General features: G+C 48.0%; 1 protein-coding gene across 1 annotated transcript; it reads left to right on the top strand.

The window, feature by feature from the left end:
• The first annotated feature begins 3,152 nt into the window (after nucleotides 1–3,152).
• On the top strand, nucleotides 3,153–9,272 carry btg4 (B-cell translocation gene 4). The gene is made up of 4 exons (XM_007911844.2): nucleotides 3,153–3,325; nucleotides 3,862–3,999; nucleotides 4,896–5,253; nucleotides 9,058–9,272. The coding sequence occupies exons 1-4, from the start codon at nucleotides 3,153–3,155 to the stop codon at nucleotides 9,238–9,240; spliced, it is 852 nt and encodes a 283-aa protein (XP_007910035.1). The 3' UTR covers nucleotides 9,241–9,272.
• The last annotated feature ends 1,527 nt before the right edge of the window (nucleotides 9,273–10,799 follow it).

Here is a 10,799-nt window from a genome sequence, read left to right as displayed (position 1 = left end):
TGAAGCAGGAAATAGCTGTCTGAAGGACACTTTAGACACACAGAAAAGTTTGTTTGGCTAACCCTCAGGTCTGGGAGTGTAATGCAGTGTGAATGTTGTGTGTGTCAGAGGATTTGCTGGCGGGTGCTCTCTCTCTCTCCCTCTCTCTCCCATCTCCTGCATCTCCCACAAATACACAGAGAAGGGAAAGCAAGTGAGAACGAGAGCAATACTATGGCAGATAAGGAGCAGCAGGTGTGTTCTCCCTCTCTCTGTCTGACTGACCTCCTGTTTCCACAGAAACTCATGAGTGAGCGAAGTAGCCTGGCACCTGCTCGTGTCTGGGCATGTTCCTCTCCATACATCAAACCCACAACTTAATCCATCGGAATTTAACACTTTCAACGTCACAAGCAACACAGATCCAAACCTCCAACACAGAGAGAGATTGTAAAACCCTGATCTCCAGGCCATTTCATAAAAATAATAATAATAATCCTTGCATTTGATATGGCGCCTCATCATGTCATTGAGACGTCTCAAAGCGCTTCATTGGATATACTGTAAAGTGGAGTGACCGTGTATCTTGCGGGTGAAAAGCGCCAGCCAATTGCACACAGCGGCATCCCCACAAACAGTCGTGGATTGAGTGACCACATTATGTATTATTTGTGTAATACACTATAGGACTCCACACTTACATGTTGATGGCTGATGAGGCTGAAACTCACACGCTGCTGTGAATTAACACTGGGTTTTATGGGATGATAGAGAATGAGTTAGTCTGAGCCGCACCCTGGGAATACAGGGTGAGCTGGAGTCACTGACACAAAGTCTGGGTCACTTTCTGAACTTACATTTTGACTGAGTGGCGAAGTCTCTATTTGTGCCAAACTGTCTCTGAGCCAGTCTGGAGCTTTCACACCAGAGATCTGATAATATTACAATAAAGTGGAGTCCTGTAGCTCAGTGGTTAGAGCATTTGCCTCATGAGTGAGCGGACCTGGGTTTGATTCCCGGTCAGGGCAAAACGTTAGGCAAGTTTCCTTACTCCACATACCTCTGATTACCGAGCAGTAAGTAGGAACTCGGTTGATAGTCGATTGGCGAATTGCTTTTCCGGAGGTTAATAATCACTTGAAAAAATAATTTGTCTGCCATGTTTCACCCACAAAATATACAGTCAATTCACTTTACAGTATATTCTGTGAAGCGCTTTGAGACGTCTCAAACATGTGATAAGGCGCTTTATCAAATACAAGGATTATTATTATATTGTGGGGCAAATCTCCAGCTATGACTGAGATGTGGTCAGCCCTCTCCGCCCCTGCCTGTTCATCTGAATGCAGGTTATCGCACAATCACGGTGGATTGGAACTGACTGTACCATCCCGTGTGGCTGAGTAACACAGGCGTGTTTTATGGGCAGTATTTTTAATAACTTAACTTGCTATTGTTCCTCTGCTCGGAGCTGTGTGTTAGCAGGTAATCTGCAGGCCTGCCCAGACCTGCCACAGAGGGCATGTGATGCCTGAGAACTCGCCCTCTCAACAGCCATACAATCTCCACACAAATGCATCCTGGTAATATAATCACAACATAGCCCTAGAGCTCTGTACTCTAATCCCATCCTCTGCTCTCCCCATGGTGTCTGTGCTGGTGCTCGCTCCCCCACTGGAGCTCTCTGCTCTAATCCCATTCCCTGCTCTCTCCCTATCGTGGAGAATTTTTGAGGGATTATTACCCCGGGAAAGTGATCCACCAATCAACTAACAACCATGTTGCTATTTACTGCTAGGTAAAGAATTAATAATAATCATAATATATTCACATATCATCAATGAATATAACAAACCTGAGGCTAAAACAAATGATCTTAAATAAGGTAATTGCCAGTCTGATCTGACTGGCTGATCTCTCTCTCAACATTGTCTCATTTAACACTTCATTGAGAACATGTGAATGTAATAAGGCAATGAGACCAGAGTCCTCGCGCTCCCTGGTTCCCTATAAAAGCCACAACAGCCATAGTGGCTGACTTTTCCAGTGAGTGGTTTTGAGATTTTATTTTGTGGTGTGAGGTATGTTGATAGTTTTAAGATCCAGGAAGTATATGCTGTGTGTAAGGAACTCTCTGAGTGACTGTAATTTGGCCACTTTATTGCTGGGGAGAAGGGGGTGTAGTTAGCAACTGTGATAATTATATTTGTTATACAAACAGTGCCTTTCATGTTGGGAGGATGTCTCAAAGAACACAGGATTTACTGTAAAAGTGGTTTATGTGGGCAAAGCTAGTTCTGTTAAGTGTCTAATTATTTATCCATGATCAACTTCTAGTACTTAAGTTCTGGTCTAACTTAAGACAGTAATGGAGTATGGGGGTGGGTTAACTAATCATATTCTGATTGGCTTAAAGTTTACTTACATCTTCCAACAACCCTGGTCTTGCCAACACTGTAAATGTGTTAATACAGTGGTTTCTTTACTACGTGGCTGTTATGAAGGTATAAAGAGGAGATGCACAGTTTGCACAGCAGGTGGTGTCTTGCTCTGTGTTGGACTGACAAGGAGAGAGAGGTCACATGGTTGTCCCCTGAATCCCAGTCTTGTGATGCTCTGCTCTGTTTTCCTGATTAGATTGGATTTATTGGCTAACTAGCTCTGAATTGCAGCTCAGGTGACTGCCCAATCCTCTCAGAATCTCTGGGACGTTGCCCTGCGTGAGGGGCCATGTATACATGCATGTTGTTTTTGTTCTCTACTTGTTTCTGGGCAATGACTTTGGTTCTAAGTCAAACTGACTCAATTGCATTCTGAAGACTTACAAAGAATGTCCCAGGGTTTACCTTAGAGGTGGGGGGAGGTGGTCTGACATTTTTCAGAGACTTGGGGTTAGTTTCCCATGTGGAGACAGTAATCACACCCTTTGGAACTCCATCCAATGGTACCTTTGCCTCGCTCCTTGCCTCCTTCAAGCTCCATCGCAAGATCCTCTTCAACTGCACCTTCTCACCCTTACCCTCCCTGCCCTCCACCCCCTCCTGATCTCAAACCCTAGCTCAGGTCCAAATCCCTGACTCCTCCTGACGTGAAAGGTGCTCCATAAATATAATGTGTTGTTGTCTCTCCTCCCCACCCCCCCCGGAGCTGTTGGTCAGGGTGAGGTCCACACGATGAAGGAGGAGATCGCAGCAACGGTGGTGTTTATCTCCAGCCTGGTCAGGAAGGGAGGCCATGTGGGCAGCAGGAAAATGGGCAGGTTCGGGGGCCGCTTAACCAAGATCCTGTTTGAGAAATACAAGAACCACTGGTACCCGGACACCCCCCACCGCGGCCAGGCTTACCGGTGAGAGCCCCCCCGACCCTGGGGAGAATCCCCACCTCCAGCCTCCCCAAAACACTGGGGCAACTCCCCCCATCCCCTCAAATAATAGTCCCTCCAAAACAAAAAACAATAATAAATTGGTCATTATCAATCTACGACTGTTTGTGGGACATTGCTGTGCGCAATTGGCTGCCGCGTTCGCCCACAAATATACAGTCAATTCACTTCACAGTATATTCTGTGAAGCGCTTTGAGACGTCGAGAAGACGTGAAAAGCGCTATATCAAAATGCAAGGATTAAACCTGGGGAGACTCCCCAACTTCCAAACACCTCTCTCCCCTAAGTCCAGAGAGGCTCCAACTCCCCCTCCTCTGGGGAATAATCTCCACTCTTTACATCCAGAATTTCCAAGCGAGTCAATGTCTCCAACTTGGGATCAGTTTTTTCTTGGAGAGAATGGCCTCAACCTCATCTGCTCTCCTGGGTGTAGGGGGTGGTGGGGCTGAAGCCTTGTTGCAGTGAGTGTGAAGCCCCCCCTCTCTCTACCCCCACCCAGGTGTATCCGGGTAAACACTGTGCAGCCTGTGGACCTCGCGCTGCTGCAGGCCTGTAAGGAGAGCGAGGTGGAGTACGCAGCCCTCGAGTTGCCGAGGGAGCTGACGATCTGGGTGGATCCTCACGAGGTTTGCTGTCGGTAAGTCATCCTTTCAGCCTCCAGCTCCTGTAACCAGCCGGTCAGCAATCTCACTGCACTCTCACCTCGTGCAGGTTAGCAGGAAGTGTCCCTCCAGGGAGACAGTGCAGTCCAACAATCCATCTCTGGGATACACGTGTGTGTTGTGTAGATCTGTCTACCCAGCCGGGAAGGTGGGGATTGTGTCTGGTGGGGGTGTGTGTCTGTCTAGCAGCTGAGTAGGTAAATAGCCACTAACTAGGAGATAGCTGGGCAGTCAGAATCTGAGGAAACCAGTGCAATCTCTCTATCTCCCTTCCCCTCTCTTCCCAGCCCTTCAGAGGAGAGAAAATTGGGACCCTGTTTTTTTTGGCCAGCTGACACACACGGAAGCCCATCACCATGCTTACGTGTCTCCAAACCAAGCTGAGAATTCCATGCTTCCCACTTGCCTACACATGGAAATCCCAGAGATAGATTGTTGGAATGGAATGTTCTCTCTCTCTCTCTCTCTCTCTGGATGAACGCATCCTGCTTAGCTAAAACAGAAAGTATTAGATGCAGGTTGGCAAAAGCCAAGGCTTAGGGGGAGCCTAGAGTTTGTTGGGGTAACTGCTGGAGTCTGACCAGCTAAAACCGGATAACTTGCCATTGAGAGTGCTGGGAGTCTGGGGGTTTAACTAGTGTGGGCTCCAGCGACAATGGACGGGGGAGGGGAGGTTTACTCCCCCATCAGCTTATCTTGCCCACATGATGGGAGTGATGGGCTGGTCTATGCCCTGAGAATGCTGAGCCGAATGTGCCATCACAGCCAGGTACCCCTGAGCGTTCCCAGCACCGGAATGCCAGGAAACGGGGAATGCTGATACCCGGTCAAGCTACCTTGTTTGATGCCTGACCTCTCTTCCCGCTCTCAGGTGTGGAGAGAAAAACCAGCCATTCACTGTGACCCGGTTGCAAGATGACGACCAAGACTCCGAGATCTTCAGAGACATCAACCGTGCTGCTGAGATTGTGTCCTGGGACTATCCCTCTGGCATGTCCTCTGACGAGGAGATTGTCCGGGAGCTGGTCACCCTGTCTGTGAATGACCAGGCCCCAGAGCTGGAGGCGGGGAGAGAGGACGGCTACAATGGGGAGATCGGAGCCAACATACCCATTGTGAGCAACCCTAACAGCGTCCACAACGAGTACTTCAGGAGAGAGGAGTGGGAACGTGGGACTGATGAGCCCCAGAAAATCCCGCGAGTCCACAACCCCAACAGCATTTACCAGGTACAAACAACGAAAATGACATGTGTAAAGCGCCTTTCACGTCGGAGGGATGTCTCAAGGTGCTGGACAGACAAAGTTACTGACCCGAGCTGGGGGTCGGAGTGGAGGGTGGGCGGGGGAGGGGGGAAGCAGGGAGATCGAAAGCATGGTTGAAGAGGAGGGACTTGAGATTGGTCTTGAAGGTGGAGAGGGCGAGGTGGAGTGACTGCAGAATGGAGTTCCAGAGGGTGAGGGCAGAGTGGCAGAATGCCTGCCTGCCAATTGTGGGACGAGCAAGGCGGGAGACATGAAGCAGGCCGGAGCCCGCTGAGTGGAGGGAGTGAGCAGGATGGTAGGAGGTCGCAAGACCATGGAGGGCTTTGAAGGTGAGGACCAGGATCTTGAACTGTATCCTCTGTGTGATGGGAAGCCGGTGGAGTCGGGCGAGGATGGGGGTGATGGGGTCACGGAGCCTGGTGCAGGAGAGGACATGTGCTGCAGAGTTCTGGATGATCTTAAGATATCTACCAAAGAAGCAGAGGGGAAGTTAGAAGAAATGTTTTCACTCAGTGAGTTGTTGGAATTTGGAATGATCCGCCTGAAAGGGCAGTGAAGTCCGATTCGATAACAGCTTTTAAGAGAGAACTGGATAGGTATCTGGGGAAGACAGGTTTGCAGGGTTATGGGGAGAAAGTTGGTGATTGGGGTTAGTGAAAGTGACGCTCTGTCAAAGAGCCGGCACAGACTCGATGGGCCGCATGGCCTCCTTCTGTGCTGTAACATTCTATGAATCTGCAGCCTGTGGAGGGAGGAGTTGGTGAGGCCAACACAAGTAGTGAGTTTGCATAGTCAAGCCTCGATGTAATGACGGCATGTATGAGGGTCTTGGAGGCCTGCGGTGTGAGACAGTGGTGGAGCCAGGCGATGTTGCGGAGATGGGGAAGGCAGAGCGGGTCATGGCGCAGATGTGGTGTAGAAAGAATAGTTGAGGGTCAAACAAGACCCCAAAGTTCCGGACTGGCTCAGTGAGGTGGAGTGTGCAGCCATGGGGGTAAATGAATCCTTGAAGGTGGCAGGACAGGTAGATAAGGCTGTAAAAAAGGGCAAATGGGATTCTAGGCTTTATAAATAGGGACATAGAGTACAAGAATCAGGAGGTTATGATTAACCCATATAAAACACTGGTTAGGCCTCAGTTAGAATACTGCGCCCAGTTCTGGGCACCACACTATAGGAAGGATGTTAAGGCATTGGAAAGGGTACAGAGGAGATTTATGAGGATGGTACCAGGAATGAGGGACCGTGATGATGAGGAAAGGCTGGAGAGGTTAGGATTATTCTCATTGGAGCAGAGATGGTTACGAGGACCTGATGGAGGTCTTCAAAATCATGAGGGGATTTGATAGGTTACAAACAGAAAAACTGTTCCCACTGGGGGTGTGTGTCGGTGACTCGAGGTCACAGATTCAAAATAGTCTCCAAAAGAAGGGGAGGGGAGAAGAAATGTTTTCATGCAGCGAGTTGTTCGAATCTGGAACACATTGCCTGAAAGGGCGGTCGAGGTCAATTCGATAACAGCTTTTAAAAACGCGCTGGACGGGTATTTGAGGATGACGGGTTTGCAGGTTATGGGGAAAGGGCCGGGGAGTGGGGTTGACATTACATTGCTCTATTCAAAGAGCCGCACAGACTCGATGGGCCAAATGGCCCTTTTTCTGCTGTATGATTCTTTGGATGGTGATGCTGTCAGCGCCTGAGCTGAGGAGGAGTCTCGGTCTTGTTGACGTTCAACTGAACAAAGTTCGCTCTCATCCTGGACTTGACGTCTGACAGACATTCTGTCAGGACAGCAGTGGGTCCTGGAGTCAAAGGCGGAGGCAGAGAGATAGAGTTGGGTGTCATCCGTATACATGTGGAAGTTGACCCCATGTCTGCGGATGATGTCACCGAGGGGGAACAAGTAGAGGGTGAAGAGGAGGGGACCAAGGACAGAGCCCTGGGGGACACCACACGAGACAGTGCAGGGGCTGGAGGAGAAGCTTTTGTGGAGATGAAATGGAGGCGGTGTGAGAGGTACGATCTGAACCAGTCAAGGACAGAGTTGTGGAAGTTGAGGTGAGAGGAGAGGCGATGGATGAGGATGAAGTGGTCGATGGTGACTAAGGCAGCAGAGAGGTCAAGGAGGATGAGGCAGAGGGAGCCCTGGTCGCAGATGGACAGAATATCATTTGTCACTGACCAGGGCTGTTCCTGTGGGCGGCACAGAAACCCGATTGAGTGGTTCGAGAAGGGAGTGGTGGGAGAGGAAGGAGCAAAGCTGAGAAGCAACAACTTGTTCCAGGACCTTGGAGAGGAAAGGGAGGCTGGAGATGGGGCGGTAGTTTGAGTAGAGATGGATCCAGGGAGAGTTTTTTAAGGATAGGAGTGATGACAGCAGTTTTTAATGGGGTGGGAACAGTACCAGAGGACAGGGAGAGGTTTATACCAGGGCTGGGAGGGGGGAAAATTGTGCACTTGCACACACGCGCAGGGAGTTTGTAACATTTCCTGGCAGCTGCTGGAGTTTAACCAGCTAAACCTGCATAACTTGCCATTGGTAGCATGGGGTAATGGGGTAATGTCCAGACCCACTTGTGGATGTTCTTTTGGGTTGAGGGAATTGGATAATTTGAGTGCAGCGTAGGGGTCTTTACTGTTGGGGGAATGAGGGGGGTGGGGCGAGGGGGCAGAACATACACCTCGCATCTCCCAGATCCTCTACATTTCTACAGACTTTGTGATTCTTCTCTCTCCCCACACCCCCCCCCACCCCAAATGTTGTGTCCTATGTCCTCTCCCTCTTTGACCGGATTGACCACAATGGATTTGCCCCAACTTCACTTGTGATCAGTTGTGCCTTAAGTGAGAGGTTTGACCTTAACTGTATCCTCGGCTCCTGTTAGTAATGACAAACTCTGATCTTAACCAGTCGCAGGATAAGATCCTCACTAGAAGGCTGGCATGGTTATTCATTTTCATATTTTTGCCCAATTTGTATTTATGTCCAAAGTCCACCAAGAATCTTTTAAAATCTTTCATAAAATGTTTGCAAATTGATGAGGACATTTTAGAAGCCACTAATAATAATAATCTGGTCACTAAATCCACGACTGTTTGTGGAACACTGTTGTGCGCAATTGGCTGCCGTGTTTTACCCATAAAATACAGTCACTCCACAGTATATTCTGAGAAATGCTTTGAGATGTTCAATGATGTGATAAGGTGCCATATCAAATATTATTATTGGGGAGGAGGGAAAGTCAATGCCACCACAGGATGTAGTTTTCAACTCTGACCTGGCAAAATTCTTGTGTTCAGTTTTGACTGGGACTGAATTTCTCACCTGTACCTGTCCAGCCACCAACTGCCCTTGAACCCCGGCCAGTGATTGGCAGACAACTGGAGTCCTGTAGCTCAGTGGTTAGAGCACTCGCCTCACAAGCGAGAGACCTGGGTTCGATGATAGGGTGAAATGTTGGGCAAGTTTCCTTACTCCACATACCTCTGTTTACCGAGCAGTAAGTAGAAACCTGGTTGTCAGGTGATTGGCAGATTGCTTTCTGGGGATAATAATCCCTTCAAAAAAAACTTTTGAAACAAAAATAGTAATAATTTGGTCACTTAATTCACAACTGTTTGTGGGACGCTGCTGTGTGGCTGCTGGTTTCACCCACAAAATTCACTCAATTCACTTCACTACAGTATATCTGTGAGACATGTTGAAGGCATCTTAAGGCACTGTATTAAATACTATTATTATAGCTGACCTTGCCCTTTGCCTTACAGTTCAGTGATTTCTACCGCCTGCCAGTGACTGCGGTGTGGCCCAAGTTCACTCGCAAGACCCTCCCCTCTGATGAGTACAGCAGCTACCATCAAGCACAAAAACCCTATAGAATGTACAGAGCGTCCTCAATATTTACTGGTCCACGTGTGGATAGGTATCACTGGGTGAACACTAAACGCTGAGACCGTTTGCTCCATCCCCCAGTGTGTGTGTGCATGGTGGAAGCCAGCATTAATGTTTGTCTCTATTGCCTGTGTGAGACTATTAAGGGGAATGAATGGGTGATGGGCTCTCTCCCCTTGTGGTATATTAAACTTGTGTACAGTACTGGCATTTTTTTAGCTTGAATCTGCACTTGGTAGCACTAAACCAGTTCTTAACCTACCTCGCTCTCGATTTGTATATGAAAAAAGATTTTAATAGAATATTTATGAATCTTCTCTAGAAGCACAAGATGTATTGTCCACATGAATGTGGCCATACTTATACTTGCCATGTTTAAATTTTTTAAAGTTAATGATGAAAATGTATGAAATAAAAGGCACTCGTTTTTTTAAACTCTGACCCAGTTTCTGTAGTTTTTTTGAAGTTGCAGTTTGGAAGTTTTTTTAAAACTTGCATAACTATTCTGTGAAGTGCTCTGAGACGTCATGAAGATGTGATAAAGCGGTATATCAAATGCAAGGATTATTATTAAGAGGGATGTTGGCTTTGTCTGTATTATGTGATGTTGTGTGCAATTGGCTGCCGTGTTTTGGCCACAAAATGTAGTTCATTCACGACAGTATTGTGAAACACTTTTCTACAAAGGTGCCAGATGGAATGCTGTGTGTATGGCTGGGATTAGCTGGTAAGGAAACCTGTGTCCCATTGTAGTGAATATCTCCTTCACTATCTACCCTGGCTCCCACACATCTACATGACCACCTCACCATCAGTGTTTGGGCTTTCTGCCCCCACCCTCTAGAACTCCCATTTCTGAATCCCTTCCCCTCACTCCCGCTCTCGCCTCCTTTAAGGCCTGTCTCAAAACTTCATCTTTGACCATCCCACTCCTATGACCCTCCTTGATCCCAAACTCCAGCTTGGGAGCAAACCTTCCACTGTCCAGTGTCTTGGGATGTCCCTCTGACATGAGAGGCGCTGTATAAATGCAAGTTGTTGCTGTTGTACACGTTGTGGACACTGGCAGAGTGAATGCAGAGCCATACTGCTGAGAATCCAGGCTGGAAGAAAATTCCCCAAACATCTTGTTTACTTCCATCTAGTTTATTGTGTGATCATCTGTCAGTCACAGTAACTAGCAGAACCACCCCATCACAGAAGCCACTGGAAACCAGCTTAACCAACCAGGTTACTGTATGTCAGGCGAGCTTTCTCTCTCGCTTCATTCCTGATGACCTGTAAACTCTTACACACTGTGTTCAAGGAACATGAGCCCACCAGGAGATTCCCAGTGCTCAATACTGTAATAGAGAGTATTTGTTTAGCAGCAGAGACCTGTATAAGGTACTCACTCCTACACTGATCAGGTATGTATGTGGCTGGATGCTGCTGACTAGATTATCTATGAAGCTCCAGCTGATATTATTCTCCCTCCCAAATCAACAGCTAAAGGTTACAGCAACATTTTGAAGTGGAACCCACTGAGCAATGGAGGGAGGGTCTGCTGTCATGGACAGCCCAGCTGGGGGCAGTGCTGTGTGTGCCCATTAAACCCAACTGTAAATCCAGCTCAAAT

Source organism: Callorhinchus milii, unplaced genomic scaffold (genome assembly GCF_018977255.1).
Source record: "Callorhinchus milii isolate IMCB2004 unplaced genomic scaffold, IMCB_Cmil_1.0 Scaffold25, whole genome shotgun sequence".
In the NCBI taxonomy this organism is placed as follows: domain Eukaryota; kingdom Metazoa; phylum Chordata; class Chondrichthyes; order Chimaeriformes; family Callorhinchidae; genus Callorhinchus; species Callorhinchus milii.
Note: the sequence above shows the minus strand (reverse complement) of the source record. Positions and strands in the feature narration are given on the sequence as shown.

Bases quoted from the DNA above. Each gene is read 5' to 3' on its own strand.
- btg4 (XM_007911844.2), top strand. From the start codon at position 3,153: ATGAAGGAGGAGATCGCAGCAACGGTGGTGTTTATCTCCAGCCTGGTC. The intron at 3,326-3,861 runs GTGAGAGCCCCC...ACCCCCACCCAG, and splicing joins CACCGCGGCCAGGCTTACCG to GTGTATCCGGGTAAACACTG. The intron at 5,254-9,057 runs GTACAAACAACG...TTTGCCTTACAG, and splicing joins ACCCCAACAGCATTTACCAG to TTCAGTGATTTCTACCGCCT.